The 17,001-nt window shown below is 41.4% G+C and overlaps 1 protein-coding gene across 2 annotated transcripts in view; it reads right to left on the bottom strand.

Moving 5' to 3' along the window:
• LOC146391367 (glucosidase 2 subunit beta-like) overlaps positions 1 to 17,001 on the bottom strand; it is a 159,593-nt gene that overhangs the window by 86,750 nt on the left and 55,842 nt on the right. For both annotated transcript variants that reach the window (XM_084924238.1, XM_084924239.1), the window contains exons 9-10: positions 16,178 to 16,264; positions 821 to 890 (exon numbers count right to left, since the gene is read on the bottom strand). In XM_084924238.1, coding sequence (XP_084780364.1) covers positions 821 to 890; positions 16,178 to 16,264 — 157 coding nt within the window. The remainder of the gene's footprint in view (positions 1 to 820; positions 891 to 16,177; positions 16,265 to 17,001) is intronic.

The raw sequence follows: 17,001 nt of genomic DNA, 5'->3' as shown, positions 1-17,001 counted from the left end.
TTTTTTGTTTCTCTCTCCTGCAGCTGTTCGTGTGTCGAGGAGACTGTGCTCAAATGTCCCAGGAATGGGTGGACCAAAGACCAACTTTCCTGTGTCATTATTTTTTTGTTTAGGATTTTTTTTATTGTCGAATTCCTAATTTTTCAGTCATTTTGGAGCATTTTTTAGGCCCCCCCCATGACACTTCTTCTTCATTTTGTTAGACATGGTACAGTTGAAAATAAAAGAAGACCACTCCAATTTGTCATGTGTTGTCAGATTTTGATATATTTTGACGCCAAGTACTTTTTGGGTATATTATATTGGGTAAAAATCACCCGGTGTTAGTAATGGTGTTACTACTTATAGCGATAGTGTTCTAGGGTTAAATGAATGCTTATTCAGGTCAGTTTTATTTTGACTTATTTGTAAGTGATCCAGTCGTCTGAAAAGTGTCTCCTCTCCGTTAGTCGAGCCCTTTTTACCATGAACAAGTATCTATGATTGCACCTTAATTTCAGGGAAGCTGTGCAAAACCTCTAAACACAATGCAATTACACACACCCTGTAGTTGAGCCATTGTGGATACATTGTTAAAATAGTATGGCATTAATTAAAATAGGCCAACAAACCTGTCAGCTCTTGTGTGGAGGGTAAAAATCTAACAGAAAAAGAGATTAATGTATTCTGAGAAATCAACTCATAAGCATGTGGAGCACTGAGAGGCTTGCTACGAACATTATCTTGTAGCTACTTTGTTGTGAATCTTTAAAAGAGGGGTTTTAAATTGTGAGGGGAGGGGGGGAGGTCACTAGAGCAGTGGTAAGGTTTAATAACTCACCTCTGTCAGCTGCCTTTAAGTGAGGATCTTCACTGGAAAGACTGCCTGGAGCACCCTGCGTGTCTTTGATCTACAAGCACATAATGGAAGCAGAGAGGGGAGAGAAAACAAGGTCAAAGATCTGCACACTTGTGAGACCTTGGGTATCACCTGCGTTAATGTATAAAGCGACAACAAAGGCGCCCGTGGATGTGTGCGTGTGTGAGTGTGTAAGACATGAGAACCTATTTTTTTTTCTTTTTTTAAGATCATTTCAACTCAGGTCCATGACTCTAATATACACCTCCCACCAGAGAGAGGAGACACTTGATGTTTTAAAATACATGGTTCCTCTCTGTGCTCAAAGAGGCTCCCGGGAGCCTCTGCAAGACAGTTTAATGATGAAAGACAACATGTCTGGATGCAAGTGTTCGCTTTCAGATCGCAGGGGAAAAACAGGAAAAAGCCAAAACAATTTTGGGTCTTTAATTTTCTTTTAAAAGATGCCACGTTTATTTCTAAAGATTCAAACCGCGTCGAGGAGCCTCACCTCACGCAAGGTAGGTGTAGATACAGTAATCGCCTAATCCCTCCCAGAATAAATATTTTTGGAGTATTAAGCTGTGGCAGCAAAACATATGAAAAATATGAAATCTCAAAATATTTATGTTTATCTGTAGCTGGGAATCTACCTGAGGTTAGGAAATGTGGATTATTTCAGTCAAGCTGTATTCTGTTGTTGATGCTTGTAGGCATTCTGTATTAAAAAGAACATTTTGCAAAACATGCACTCTTTCTGGAGCTATCATGATGTTGAGAAGGACTAAATATGACAAGATTCCCACATATGGGACGGAGGAAATATAGGTCTGATTTGATGACTTGTCGCATGCTGCATGCTGTCACATTTTTTTCTTTCACTGGAAACCAGACTGTAAACTCAACTGTGCGAGTGAGAGGCGTTGCCAAATGCAATGTGACTCACCACCTCTGAGGAGAACAAAAACCTGCTTAAGATCACAGTGACATCGCATGCAGTGTTTGCAGTTCTGAATATTTTTGACAGATTGGACTGAATACAAATGTGAAAATTGTCATGCAAGAAAGGGAAAAAAAGAAAAAACCTTAAGAGAACATGTCACCGAGTAACTCTGTTTGACAAGCATTTTTAAAGAAACAACACACAACGTTACTCCCATGAAGCTTTGTGAGCTCAGGTTCTGAAATCTTCAAATCTGCGAGGGAATTTGTACTGAACCTATTCGATTGAAATTATGCTATTTTATATGTTAGAAATCAGCAGGGATAGCATAAAGCAGGATCGACAGACGCAGGAACCTGTATTTTGAAGCCTTGATAACAGCTTTCATCCCACTGCCATCTTTTTTTTTGTTAGAGCCAAAAGTGACCATATTCAGAGAATATGCTGGAGTGCTAAATTATTTGCTAATGCTTGTGACCTTGTTTAACAAGGTAAGGCTTAAGACATAGATCCCTGCTTATTGCATTTCAGCTACTCCTTTGTTACCACAGCAGATAGCTCCACATGTTTGATTTAGCAGACTTTTACACAGACACCCTTCCCAAAAGAAGGTTTGGAATTGAACCAGCAGCCTTTCACTTGCCAAGATTAAGTGTCAGCTACTACACCACAGCAAGTGACTGCATTTAAAGAATGTTTCAAACAGAACATTTATTAAAAAAGGAAAAAAATACAATAGACACTATAGACACAAACATCAATGAGCAACACTTGCACTGGTTAGCAATGTGTTAGCACAGTTAGCACTGTGTTAGCACAATTAGCACTGTAGCTTCACTGTCGCTAGCAGGTTCTGGGTTTGAACCTTCTGACTGGCAGGGCCTTTCTGTGTGGAGTTTGCATGTTCTCCCCTGCACGGGTTTAGTCTGGCATAGCTAAAGCCCTGCCCCCACAGTCCAGTCCAAGCACATGCATATTAGGCTAACTGCTAATTGTGCTATGATGTCAACTATGATGACAACTCGTTAGCTAATGAGTGTGCCGTTTCACACCACAGATAATCCTTCATTCAATCAATCCTTCAAACAACTTTTCGATTAAATGACCTGACATGATCGACCGATTTCATAAACTCAGCAGGTTTGTGTCAACTCAGAAAGCAGTTTCACCATCGACTTCTATAGGACCGGAAGTATTTTTGTAACCACAGCTATCACCATCTGGTGGCCTTTAGACAGAATTCAGGGAGGATTTTAGACACTTCTGCATTAGCATCTATGGACAATATGGACCCATTCCCTGACGCTAAACTTAATAAGCAGTCAACAAACCTGAAAACAGATGGATTAAAACCATTTATTCTACCATGCTATATTTTGGGTATTTTATCGTGCATTTTCAGAGTCAGCCTCTAGTACCTTTTTGATGAACTGCAGTTCTGGTCACACATTTCCTTCTTTTTTTAAGCCTCTGAGCTGTCAAACCGTGAACATACAAATGCCAGTACAAAAGGAAAAAAACAAAAAACTAACCTATAGAAATGATAAAAAAAAACACAAGGTCGGCCAAGTAGTAGCTCACCCAACTCACCATGAAATGACAAACGCAACACTGATGTTGAGCACACTTTGAAGATCCATTAGGTAACCATTGTGTGCACATTTGATTAAAGTCTGACCAATAACTGTGAACTTTGGACGGACAGGTCGATGGATGGACCAGTCATTTAACTGGATGTGCTAAAAATCCCCAATCTACAAATCCCAATGAAGTGCATTGGTGTTTCAAGGACACAGGAGCTCATGCATTTATTATCAACACATTTACAGCTCACTAAACAGATTACTCATTAAAGTTTTCTCATTATGCTAACAGAAAACATAATTCAAGCACTATTATGTTGTTTTTAGTTGCATACAAATGCAATTTCTAAAGAGTAACAGTTGAAAACACAAACTAGCTGCTTTAAATTATTAATTCTTCTTCGTTCACCTTTTTTCACTCCCTGTGTGTTTATGCACCACTCTGCATTTAATTATGAATTATTATTAATCTCTTGGTCTCCCCCACAGCGTGTCTTTTGTCCTGTCTCCCTCCCCTCACCACTAACCGGTCTCAGCAGATGTCTGCCCCTCCCAGAGCCTGGTTCTGCCAGAGGTTTCTTCCTGTTGAAAGGAAGTTTTTCCTTCCTACTGTCACCAAATGCTTGCTCATATGGGTCATCTGACTGTTTCAGCTTTCTCTGTATTATTGTAGGGTCTTAATGCCTTAAGGTGACTGCTGTTGTGATTTGGTGTTATCTAAATAAATTGGAATTTAATTTCTTAAAATGGTTCAGTATACAAAAAGTGAGGAGAGCTTAAATTTTAGAATCGCAATACAAAACATGTTGGCTAGTTACCACAATTAAATATTATGTGGGGAAAAAAAATAATTTATGCTAGCTTGCTAATATGCAGTATGCAATGTAAATAACATAACATACTGTGCTAGTCAGTAACTTGGTCTAGATGACCAGTGAATATATCCATGTATGCTTTATTTTTATTGAATATATAAAATATATTTCAATCCTTTATCCTTTTTTCATTCATTTAAAAATCCAGCTAATATTGCGGAGTTATAAATAGATACAGTATCTTCGTGACAATGGTCAAGGTTCGCCTAACCACAAAGACCTCAACAAGACAAGCTTCCTGTACGTAATGTGGTACTACCACAGGCAGAAATGATGGAAGCATCACTTCAAGTGCAGCCTTCTCATTCTACCTATCTCTTCACATCCACATCATTCTCCAGTTGTTTGTGTCTGAGAGTGAGACACTGGCAGAGTAAAGCCTTCAAGCAGCCAAATATGCTGCTCTCAGAAATCAGCCGGCACAAGAAAACAGAGGCTTGCTCTTGAAAACTGTCTGCCTTTGAAGGATCTTTATTCTCCGCTCCCCAGCTGCTGGAGATGCGTGTAACTGCTTAGACATACAATGGGTGCATCGCGGGCATTTGTCCACGGAGAGCTGGGCCCAGTAAATGAAAAGAGGGGCACATATACCCAGGAAGCAGCTAATTAATTGACAAGCAGATATTTCGGAATTTATAATCATCAAACAGACTTCATTTTGTTCCCCCACCACCATCCTCGCCAACCCGTTATCCCAGGCGACTTACTTAAGAGACTTATCTTATAAATACAGCCCTAATCAAAATAAATGACTAAAAGCTCTGAGGGAGTTGAAGGCTATACACATTTACATCAGAGGAACTGATGCAATTTAAACAGCCGCCTCAGCACCGCTGAGTTAGGTTCAAATCACAGAGAATCCTAACTTATGTAATACTTCCACTGTTTTTTCTTTTCTTTTCTTTTTTTGGTTGTTGTTGTTGCTCAGTTTGGCAGACCTATATTCATGACAGCCAACTAGGAGAGACAGAGCCTCCCTCTATGTGTGTGTTACACTGAATTCCCACAGCAGCATTCGTGCGCTGTGAGTGTATCATATTATAAAGATATTTTTTCTCACATGTTTTTGTGTCTATTTGACTTCACCATGTGTGTGTGTGTGCTCGGTGCACATCTGTGGGATTGCCCATCTCTCAGCATTGGTTCAATGCTTAATATTCTTCCTTCTGTTTCCTACCGGGTATACATTTCTTGTAAAATGTAGCAGTGAGAGCGTTTTAATAGCCAGTGGCTTACAGGATCATTTACAGCTGGTCATTGACTGTCTGGCTGAGAAGCAGAGTGGCTGATGGATAGATTGTCAAAGTTTCACCTCGGTCCAAGTTTTGATGGATATGTTATAGCCACAAAGCCCAATATAACAGACTGCACAGACTGTGAAGCCGCAACTCACCGAGTATAAAAGCCCAACAGCTTTCTGTTGATTTAAAGGGAAGCTGTTAGAGAAATTTAATACACCAGCTTCATCTGTACCGAAGTCATGTTTAGGATTAATGTGGAGACAGCAGTGTTTATGACACGACGTGTATCTTTGCACAGGAACCGAGGGGCAACGGCTCAGTGTTTGCACAGCTCCTCTGCCTCGTGACACTGTTGATAACACAAAGTGAACATGACTGCGGCATTTGTAGAATCAGCAGTGTGGAGTAAAGGAGGATCGACGCTGTCACGACTTAGAGTCAGCAAACCCATTTTACCATCCGAACAACCGAACTCAAGTCATTGCACTCTACTGGTAAAATCGGTTGTTTTTTATGTGTTGTCTTACAAAGAAGGACCATAAGAAGAAAATAAGAACGTCGGCTCACAGCACATCACAGTTTACAGATTACCGTCCTGTGTGAAGCATAAAAAGAAACAATCTTAATCTTGAGCACAGTTTGGGTGAAGATCCATTAGCTGACTAAACTGTGTTAAGAGTAGTGACTTGTGAATTGTGGGTGGTATGAGCCATGGTGTGAGCTCAGTGGTCCATCAGTGAGATGAGCTAAGAAGATGGATTGCTAAATAGAGCATTTTCTGATTTGCCAAATCAAAAGCTCAATCAAATTTTAGAGAAAGTAGCTTCAGTCTTAAAACAAATCCAAATTTCTGCTGGTTGGGCTATGACAACCAATGCAACCTCTTCTCTAAGGATCAGGATATACAGCAAAGATCCTTTGCTATATCCAAAGGCAACTCTAGAAGCCTGGAGATTTGTTGAGATGATAATTCGCAGATCATGCTCGCTGAATTTAGTTTGGTTTCTGTAATTACTATGGAAAACATTTGTGTATCACATTTAAAGCTGAAGATCAAATCAGCACATTTCATTTACTTTGACCCAACAAGTTATGCACAGTGAACTCAATGCAAAAGCTGCAATCGTGACATTTGCTGAAATCACGTGAACGCCTTGGGCTGAGGATTCACACTATTGTTCAGTCTACTGCCTCATGACTTCGGTGCCCACTAGGTGGCATACCATAACCCTCAGTAACCAATGTCCTGTTGCTGTAAATTATACATGGAACAAAAATGCTAATTTTATACACAGTTTATAACCTAAATGATGCTGATTCCCTGTTGACATTATGTGGCGCTGAGTTTGATCAAATATTTGACAATTAGATTAAACGCAGCACCGGGGATGCTACTGAAATTTTGTGGGTGGCACCAATTTGCCAAATCCACTAGTACGACCCATAAGATATGAAAGTCTTCATCACGTCGGATGTGTGTGTCAAGTTTCATAACTTCTCAAGCTTTCTTGGCCCCTCAGCAATAACTTCCTCTTTCATGGTGATTCATCATTCCACCAGGTGGAAATGAAAATTCACAACTTTCACAGAGAAGCATCGTCAAGGTCTGAAGTTAATTTAAATCACTTTTGAGGTGGATGTGGTAAACCTCTCTACTTTCAAGGTAAGACTCTTCTTCATGATAAAGCATCTAGTTAGGGTTGGATCACGTGATCCCGTATCTGCCTTTAGTTATGCTGCAATAGGTCTAGGCTGCTGGGGGCTTCCCATGATGCACTGATTGTTTCTTCATCACCACCTTTTGGCAAGCTTTTTGTTTATACCAGTCAAAGCAGATGGCTGCCTATCCCTATGGCTGGTTCTGCCGGAGGTTGCTTCCTGTTAAAGGGGAGTTTGTCCTTCCCACTTTCACCAAGTGCTTGCTCATGGGGGTTGTCTGATTATTGGTGTTTTAACTGTACTGTAGTGTCTTTACAATATGAAGCACCCTAAGATGACTGATGCTGTGATTTGGCGCTACATAAATATAATGGAATTGAACTGAATGGAACCTATAAAGAGAGGTTCATCAAAGTATAAAAGGCCTCCTGTCAGCTTTGTGGTATTCTAACTATTGCTGGCTACTGGTGTATAGGTGTGTTCAGGTAAGGCAAAGGTGAAATTTGGGGCAGGCTGAACAATGTGTATTTAAGTGACAGCAATTTTGTGCTTTATGGTAAAATATCGAAATCATGCTATTTGATGCAAACTCGCTGTTTTCAAGAATAAGTAATCCAACCTCCTTAAAGCTTTCCTGACCAAGTTTTAGATGGCTCAGGTCAACCTGCTTAGATCAGTGCATTAAAGTTCAAAACGTCATTTCCTGTCAGTAGGAATTGCCACTGACCGTTATCAAACATGAAAAGTCTGGTCTAGATTCTACAGTTTAATGATGACTGAACTTCTTTACCCGCACCAAAAATATTAAAGTGCTCTGTTTTTCCGTTCATTCTGTTTAACTTGGCCACATTTTAGGATCTGATGCTGGCAGCATTTAAGAGTAGACCAAGGCTGCACAGGCAGTGTGTGCTGGTTGAAGAGTCCATATGTGTGCCTGAGAGACAGCGTGTGTCCTCTGCGAGAGGTAAAATAATGACAGGCGAGAACGGATGGCTGGTGACGCGGTGACGAGGAAAGCGCCACATATTTTGGGCCTCAGGCTGGGCAGATGTGAAAAAACTTCTTCTCTTATCCCTTCTTCCCCCCGGTTGCCTTCTCCACTCTTCCTCGCACCACCCCTCCCTGCGACACTGCTCAAACAAAGGACAAAGACGCCCTAAGTGGTTTTCTTTTTCCGATCGCATACGTGTCCGCTGGCGCTTTCGCTCTTCTGTATCTCGAGCTCGCAGCGAGAATAGTGACAGAATGAGTCACGGTGGTTTTTTAACGAGTCAATCTTTTGATTAATTTTAATGGCACTTGCTAACAAAATCTTCTTTCACTGGGAGAGAACGTTCTTATTATCACACGTTAAGTTGTGTGTTTGCATGAGATGAAATTATCTTTGACAGAGAGAAATATTACGATTCCAGATGCACCTTTTACTGTGTGAGTCATGCCTTCTGGGAAGTGGCACATAGTGTCGGCATACAGTGTACAAGCTACTGCGATGAACTATTAAAAAGAAAAACACGGTGCAGAATCCAGAGACTCCAGGTGAGATAACAGAGACTATTAAGGTTAGTTAAACCCGCATTTCTCTGCACGTATATATCAGAAGGTGATGGCTATCAGCGCTGAGAAAAACAGCCGCTTGTGCGACGCACTCGCACTTTCAGGTCATGCCAGTTGGCTCCTCAAAAGCGTGACAGCGATGAGATCCAGACAGAACAGGAACAAGAAAGTAAAAGAGCAGAAGGGGAGAACATGGCAGCCAAGAACTACCACTTCAACATCAAACGAATGTTGTCACAACAGAGCAACAGAGCCACCCCTTTTAACTGTGACACCATTCAGCTGCTCATCACGCTGAGCGGGGCAAGGCGGAAAGCTACTGTAAGTCAAGCACAAGCACGGTGTTTATTAAATCAGAGAGCTGGGAGCGGAGAAAAGTGTGCATACTGTAGTGATGTCAAATCGTCTAAGCGGCGTTAGAAAGGCGGCTTTTTTCTCATCCCTCCATGAAAATGAAAGTTGGGAAGGGAAATGAAGTGTGTCTTCCAATGATGGTAAAGGCGATCAGCGAAGCTTGAGAAATATGGTTTGGTGCTGGAGTTTGTAAGAGCCAAAAGAAACAATATATGTGATAATCTAGAGGCATCATTTAATGGTTTCTGATTTCACAGAACGGTGCGGCTTTTTCAAAATCAGAAGGGAGAAACGGGGCTGTGAAGGTTGATGACGTAGACATTTATGTAAATGTGTAAGTTGCTGAAAGAAGCAGTTAAGTTTCTCTATAATCTTTAAGGCGGGTAATCGTATCATTTAGTGCTATAAATGATTCAGCCTGTGGGAAGGGAAAAAAAAACAGATTTTTATCCATATGTTGGCATTTTAGCTAACAGTGTCAGATGGATCAGCAGAAGTTCTGTAGTCATGCTAAATTTTAAAGAAACAGCTAAATGATCAGGAGCCAGACTCTCAGCTGAAAGAACTGTTGTATCTCTGACAGAAGGAAAACGTGAGGCAGGAAAAAAAGAAGAAGTAGGAGTGTCGGGGAGGCAGACCGAAAAGAAAGGCTGTCTCCTAGCGGACGCCGGCGTACGGGGCTTGTCAGTCGTCATCGCGTGCCACTCTCCTTGTGAAACTGAGGCAATATACCCCATGAAATATTCACCAAAGTTGTTTTTGCTTAAAAAGGAGTGGCAAGGGGAGGGGGTGGCGGGGGGATGAGGAAAATGTGCTACTATAGATAGATGGAGAGTCCCCCAAATGCTTTTGATGTCAAGCTTGCTCAGGCTTTTTTACATGGGGTGCGGTGGGGACACCAGCAGGGGGTCCATTAAATGTTCACACAAATGTACCCTTAACAGCACATCAGTCTCCACAGCCTGAGCTCCCAGTCCCCGACATACTCTTCTAATTCTGCTGTAATCTTTATATATCCAAAGCTTTTGCTACTGATTCTTTTTTTTCTTTATTTGCATTGTGATGTTTGATAGATGTGGCACACTGGGAAAACATGCACTGTTAGTCTTATTATTATGGGTAAATTACATACTGAGGATTTATTGCTTTTTAATATTTCAACTCAAAAACTGTACATTTACTGCCAGTCAAATCAGTGATATCAAACTGCAGTTACCGCCAGCTTTAAACACAAGTGTTCTTTCAAACCCAAAACCCAGAAATACAACGAAAACAAAACAAATAAGTAAGAAAGTTGATGCGCGAGCTTTTAGTGGGCTGCACAAATTCCTCCTGAAATGTTATTTACTGTAACTAAGGCCAGCAGTGATGTTGCAATTCTATGAAAAGACAAATGAGGGAAGGTTAACGTCATTTAAAAATGTACAAAAAACCAAAAAAAGACTGAATAATTAGGTCCTAATTAGGCTTAGGAGAGTTGGTGATTCATTAGCCGTGTTTGCTTTCGACGCAGCAAGTGCTGTCACGGCTTTTGTATCTGTGACTACCTCCGTTGCCGGGATGAGCATTGTGCAGGGGACGTAAGCATGGCGTGGAATAACAACATGCCATTAGCTGCTGCAGCTGCTGCGAACGCTTTCAATACAACACAACTGCACACGGTCCCTTTGTGTGTGTGTAATAAGGTCAAGACTGTCAGTTTTGACGTAGCACATTGTATAACACACCCCTCTCCTGATCAGGGGTTTCAATGTGGGTGTCTCAAGAAAATGAAAGAATGGTAACATATGTAGTTGGGTTTTAGACGTATCTGGACAGCGACAAAGGATTATCTGTATTCTGCTGACCTCATGCCGTGATCACACGTCTCTCCGTGTTCCTTTTTAACTTGAAGCCGGAGTTTCGGAGTTTCAGATATCACACCCCAGTTGTCCGTGTTCCAGTACTAGCAGAAAAAAGTCAGCTGCAGCAGGTTCACGGAGTTAAGCTGCCCAGGGCTCTGTGTACAAGCCCAGTTCCAAAAAAGTTGTCACGCTGTGTAAAGCGGAATTTATGGTCCAGCAGAGGTAGCACAGGGACGGCCTCTCTGCCAGGTGCAGGCGGGGTACAAAGTATGCCGATGTGTGTGGGCCACTCTTGCTTGTGCTGTTGTTGGTCCATCAGCCAACCATGGAGGAAATCGAAGCTATAACATAGAAACAGCTGAAGTGGAACCGAGTGTTAAAAACTATGAAGTGTCCACTGCAGCCACCGTCTCTGCTTTTCCTGCTGTATTTTTTCATCTTTTATGTTTTTTTGGAGGTTCTCCTGTTCCCAGTGAACTCTGCTGTTGGCCCCTCCCCACCCGGGCCCTTTTGTTAACCACTCAACATCCGTAGACCCTTCATCTGCTTTCACCGACATGCAGTCAGGATCTTGGAGGTCTGAGGATTGTGGTTAAAATGTAAATAAAAGCTAAATTTAATAATGTGCAAATCTCATAAACTCACATTTTCTCAATAGCAGAACATAGAAAACATATCAAATGCTCGAATTGAGAAAATGTCCCACTTTCATAAAAAACACCGGCTCATTTCAACTTTAACGGCAACAACACATATTATAAAAAGTTGTGACAGGGCCATGTTTACCACTCTGTAGCATCCTCGCTTCTACTGACAAACAGTCTGTAAACATCTGGGAACTGTGTGGACCAGATGCTGGATTTACAGGAGAGGACTGTGTCCCATTCTCGTCTGATCCTACTGTAGGTCTTGATCTACTTTTTTAAAATTGTCATTTCATGTTGCTACAACTGGTTTTAGTTAGCAACTCGACACCCGGGGTCTTCTAATATGGAGCCGTGCTGTTGTAATAGGATGGTGGTGTTTTTGGATCATGTTTTTTGCATGTCAGAGCTTTAGCCTGGATTTGTGGATGTCGTGGTTAGCTCTGTTCACGCACAGTGATTCCTGGGCCCATGCAGTCGCTTCCACGAGAGACTCATGCCTGTTTATAAGTGCTGCCCTTACAGCTTACTAGTATGTTTTTTTGGCCACACCTAAAGAGCTGTTTCTAAAGGCTTGGTTTCACTTCTGTAGACTGAGAACGGCCCGAGAGCCTCTCGGACCCCATGCTGTGGCTTCACAGTAGCGGCTTTCAGATGCAAATGCCAGCCCTTTTAGTTGCTTAATTGATGAAGACACATCAAAGGAATAGCCCACACATGTCCATAAAAAAGCTTTTCAGTCAATTGTTCAATTACCTTTTGGTTCCTTGGGGGTAAAAGGTAGCTTCATATTAAATTAGCTGTATTTCCTTAACACTTTCTCCAATTTTGAAGGGAATAGCCTCAAATTAAAGCTGAGAATCTGCACTCCAAGCCCACATTCATTATGTAACTGTAACACGAATGCTTCGGTAAGCAGCTGAAACTGAGCATATGGCTAGAAGGTAATGGCTGTGACGGAGAGGCTTGATTGCATATTGAAGAGCCGATATGGAAACTCAGATGATTACAGGTGGATCACAACCTCTTGACAATCTAAGTATCATACTGATGTTTAAGTGGCAGACAGAAACTGTCAGCTTCCAACGGCAAAGCATCTTCATGAAAATGCATTACGAGATCACAATCAGTCCACGCGCACATTTGTAGCGGTTTTTCAGATATCCGCAACGTCACAGCAACTAAAATACTTTGAGAAAAAACAGTGGAGAGGTCGATAAAGAGTTCCTCTCACATCTCAAAAAGAGGAAAGAAATCACTTAAACTGTAAATCAGTAGCACAGGAGGACAGTACAGTAAAAAAAAAAAAAAGTCATTCCTACCTAATAGAGTTCTTGTATGCACATTAGCACCTAAGCACAATGAACAGATAGCAGCTTGTGCTCATTTAGTAACACACACACAAAAAGCTTTTGTGCGCCACATACGGTTGTATTTATAGGTACAACGACAGTTTGTAGGATGGCCTCGACCTTTTGGCTATCACGTGCTCCGTGGCCGTGGCCATGAATAAATATTATAATACCCACTAGAGTAGTAAAATCTCAATGTTTACGTAGCTCTTTGTATTCAGTGAAAGGTAACAAACACTCGTCATCTTCAGCATCTTAGGGTTCACAGAAAAATGAACATCTGCATAGCTCGAGGGCCATATCTGGACACATCTACCAAGCAAGACTCTCGATGTCTGCTTGCCTGCATTGTGGCTGTATAATAGTGAAAGGAAGGGATTGGAATTAATAGAAAGAGAAGCAGGTATAAGAGGTAGGAAACCTTTTCACTCTTAGCTTAGCTGGTCTTTATATTGATGCGCCGTGGTTTGTTTTGTTTGAAGCTAATGGCGATCCAAAGAAAGAATGAACAGTAAACAAATAGATAGACTCAAAACTGATTGAATGGGAGCTCACATATATTACAGCCATTCCACGTCCACGGTATAGAACCGCAAAGTTGGGAAGTTGGGAATTCAATGCTTCCTCAGCACCAAGTGAATCTCGTCTACGTGACCATCAGTCTCAGTAAGCATAACGTGTACAAAGACGAATGCTTTGTCAGAGCGACAGGGTTGTTTATTCGCTGTTCAGTAAAGTGCTTCATCATATAAAGCTTTACCGCACCTAGCTGGCTTAAATATGTATTCATTTGTTATCAGCCATAGAATTCCTACTTTTATCAGTAATGATAATAGAGTCAATTTTAACATTCAGATAATTGTTACAGGGGTAAAATAAAAGGCTGTTCTGGTAACTTTTATGGCACATCAACTTTTCTGCTAGCAATAATCGTGCAAATAAAATGATTCCATTTTCAGTCTGTATGTGTTTCAATGGTGTTTTAATGAAAAGCGGCGAGGCAGGGGTTTGCCTTATAATTCATATTCTGTGATGGAGCAACACCGAGATAAGCCAGGCGGATGGTGACATCTAATCTGAACCCCACTGTTTTGTTTTTATGTTTTTTTTTTGGGGGGGGGGGGGGGGGGGGTTGTCTATGGAAATGACTAGCTTCTTATCGGTGGAGTGGGTTATTTGAGCAGATTCTCGCTGTGGCTTAGTGAAGGGACTCAATCACCACTGCCCAGCGATATGCCTCACTTTCGTCCCCCATCATCCCCCCCTTCATCTTTTTATCTGAGGAAAGGAAATGAAAGGATGGTATCTGGTACTCTCCGCGTCCTCGGTTTAGGAGATGGAGAGGAGCGGACATTTTCTTTTAGGCTTTAACTCGCTGATAAAAACATGCGGTCTATAAACCTGCGCTCCGAAAAGAAATACACTGGCAATTTATTGACTTTGGATGTGCACCGACTCAAAAAGGAAGTAGTTATGAGGTAATTTGTGGTGTGACAGCTGCATTTATAACTCTGGAGTAATCAAGCTTTTACACATTTTGGTTAAAGGAACACCATTTTTCCTCATTTTCTGATTATCTTCTGGGCTTTTTCTCTTGTCTCCACATTTTTCTTGGAGGTTATTGCACACAGCCACTGGAGATAATGCTTTCGTTTTTCTGTGTACGTGTACAGTATGCGGTTAATGTAGGAAAATGTTTTTTTAATTTGCCAGTAGAAATGGGTTTTGGGTGTGGAGAAGAGCAAAAATGGGACAGACAGAAAGGCTTGAGAAGTTTGCAGTCCACAGTAGGTAGATAAAGGGAGGGCCCAGTGACAGATGTCAGGGCTCGGTCATGCATCATTTATTAGTCGGTAAATTTCAGGGGAATCACAGCGTTCGCTGGTTTCTCTACATGAGGCAGAGTAAATGTACCCTGTCCGACTACTTTGGTGAACCTTAAAAGGCAACTCACACTATTTTGCATCCTTGACAGTTTTGTCCTAAACTAGGAGAAACTATTGCAATGCCTTTATGTCAGGCTGGAATTGGACTTCTGTAAAGACACACAACAATTTTGAAGGTTGCAGAGCCTCCAAATCTCACCTGTGTCTTACATCAGAAGAGGTTGTGACAAGAGGCCGGACTGCTACATGAATAAAGCAAGGTTAAGGCTTTACAGCTTAAGTTGGGAGCTCTGTTAGGGCATCATTCGGCATTCGGATTCATCTGAATGATAACATCAGCACATTAGCACAAGCATAAAATCCCATGTCTACTGTATGATTTAAAAGCACCAACATTAGTTAACAAGGATTAAACCTGTCTGTGTGACCAAATCTGGTGTATTCACATGACAAATTTAAGTGCTTATGTTAATTAATGTGCGCTGTACCCTTTAAATAAACATAACCAAGGAGCTGAGCTGTGTGCCATTAGTTTTACAGGGTTTTAGGGGTACTGGAGGAGAATTTCTAGAGTCCTCCTTGTTCCTGTGAGCTGATAGGAAGGCAACAGTCAGTCAAGTGACAAATAACCACATAGCCATGGTATGCATAAGAGAATCTCTGAACAGATCATACCTTGACGCAGATGGGCTACAGCAGCACGAGACCACACTTGGCTAAGAACAGGAAACTGAGGCTACAGTTTGTACATGCTCACCAAAATTAGAAAATAGAACAAAAAACAAGAGAGTCTCAATTTCTGCTGCAAAATTCAGGTGGTAGTGTCAGAATTTCATGTAAACAACATAAAAGCATGGATCCATCCTCCCTTGTAACAGTTCGGGCTGGTGTTGGTAGTTTCACGGTGTAGGGGATGTTTTCTTGGAAGACCTTAGTACCCTTAGTACCAACTGAGCATTATTTAAACCCCACAGTCCACCTGAGTGTTGCTGAATGTGTCCCTTTATGACCACAGTGGATCCATCTTCTGTTGGCTGCTTCCGACAGAATGAAAAACAATGTCACAAAGCTCAGATCATCTCAAACTGGTTTCCTGAACACAAGTTCACTGTACTCAAATTACCTCCACAGTCACCAGGTTTAAGTCCAATAGATGTGCAGCTACTGTGCGATGCTATCATGACAACATGGACAAAAAACCTGAGGAATGTTTCCAGCACCTTGTTGAATCTGTCTATGTGAAGTTCAACACATAGACAACACATCCAAAAAGATATAGTCTGCTGAGTTTTAGTGTTACTGAGACGTAATATACACAATAAAAAGGTAAAATATATTAAGAAAGATAGAAAAAGATGGCTGATTAAAATATTAAAATATAAAATATTAAAAAAGAGCTCTTACTTTGACAGTGTCGCCTCTCGTCAGGACGTCCCAGAGTGTGCTCTGAAACTTGGAGAGATCCATCCTGTGACCTCTGTCCAACAAAGCCTGGGAGTGAGAGGAAAATCAAAAAGGTGAATCAAAGCGTGACAAACATGAGTCTGAGCACCCGAAAACAGCTTTACAAAGACATTCAATGTGCAACTGTATCATATAAATTAGTTGAAAACAGCCCACATTACCAGCACTCAGTATATGAAGTTCCTAATAAATAAATAAAAAATTCAATATGACGGGCACCGCAAATATGCACATCTCCCCCTAAAGCACATATGCATTCTGACAGACCTCAGGTTGCACACAAGCTGGTAATCTTGCATCTGTTGTGCAGAGTGCCTGGTGGCCCCACAGGTATAGGCTTATAAAAAGTGCCTTACATAACTGATAATAAACTGCACATCATCCATCTCCCATTCAGCTCACCTCCCAATAATCCCGCTGCCATATCTGCTTATCTATTCAAGTCACCCTCTCATTAAATCAGCTTTTACAGCCAAATGGAAGAAGTTTACTACTCATAGAAGTCAAATACCATTCATCATGAGGAAGGCTGTAGTTATACAGATATAGACTGCATGTTTTAATTCACTGGAGGACAAACGCATCCTTCCTCCTATCTCAATAAACATAGACTCCTGCAGAAATAAATAAATAAAATAAGGTGTGGGGAAAAAATTGACAGGGGAATTAATCTGCTGCCTTTTGCCTGCCGAAATGGAAGTCAGTGAGGCGGCGCATACCAGTGGGTGCCCATCAGTCACAAGACCTTGTGCGGGGCCCGAAAA

Source organism: Perissodus microlepis, chromosome 3, assembly GCF_051167445.1.
Source record: "Perissodus microlepis isolate ML-2025 ecotype Zambia chromosome 3, ASM5116744v1, whole genome shotgun sequence".
NCBI classification, from domain to species: domain Eukaryota; kingdom Metazoa; phylum Chordata; class Actinopteri; order Cichliformes; family Cichlidae; genus Perissodus; species Perissodus microlepis.
The sequence above is the reverse complement of the archived record's forward strand: the minus strand, read 5'-3'. Positions and strand labels throughout refer to the sequence as shown.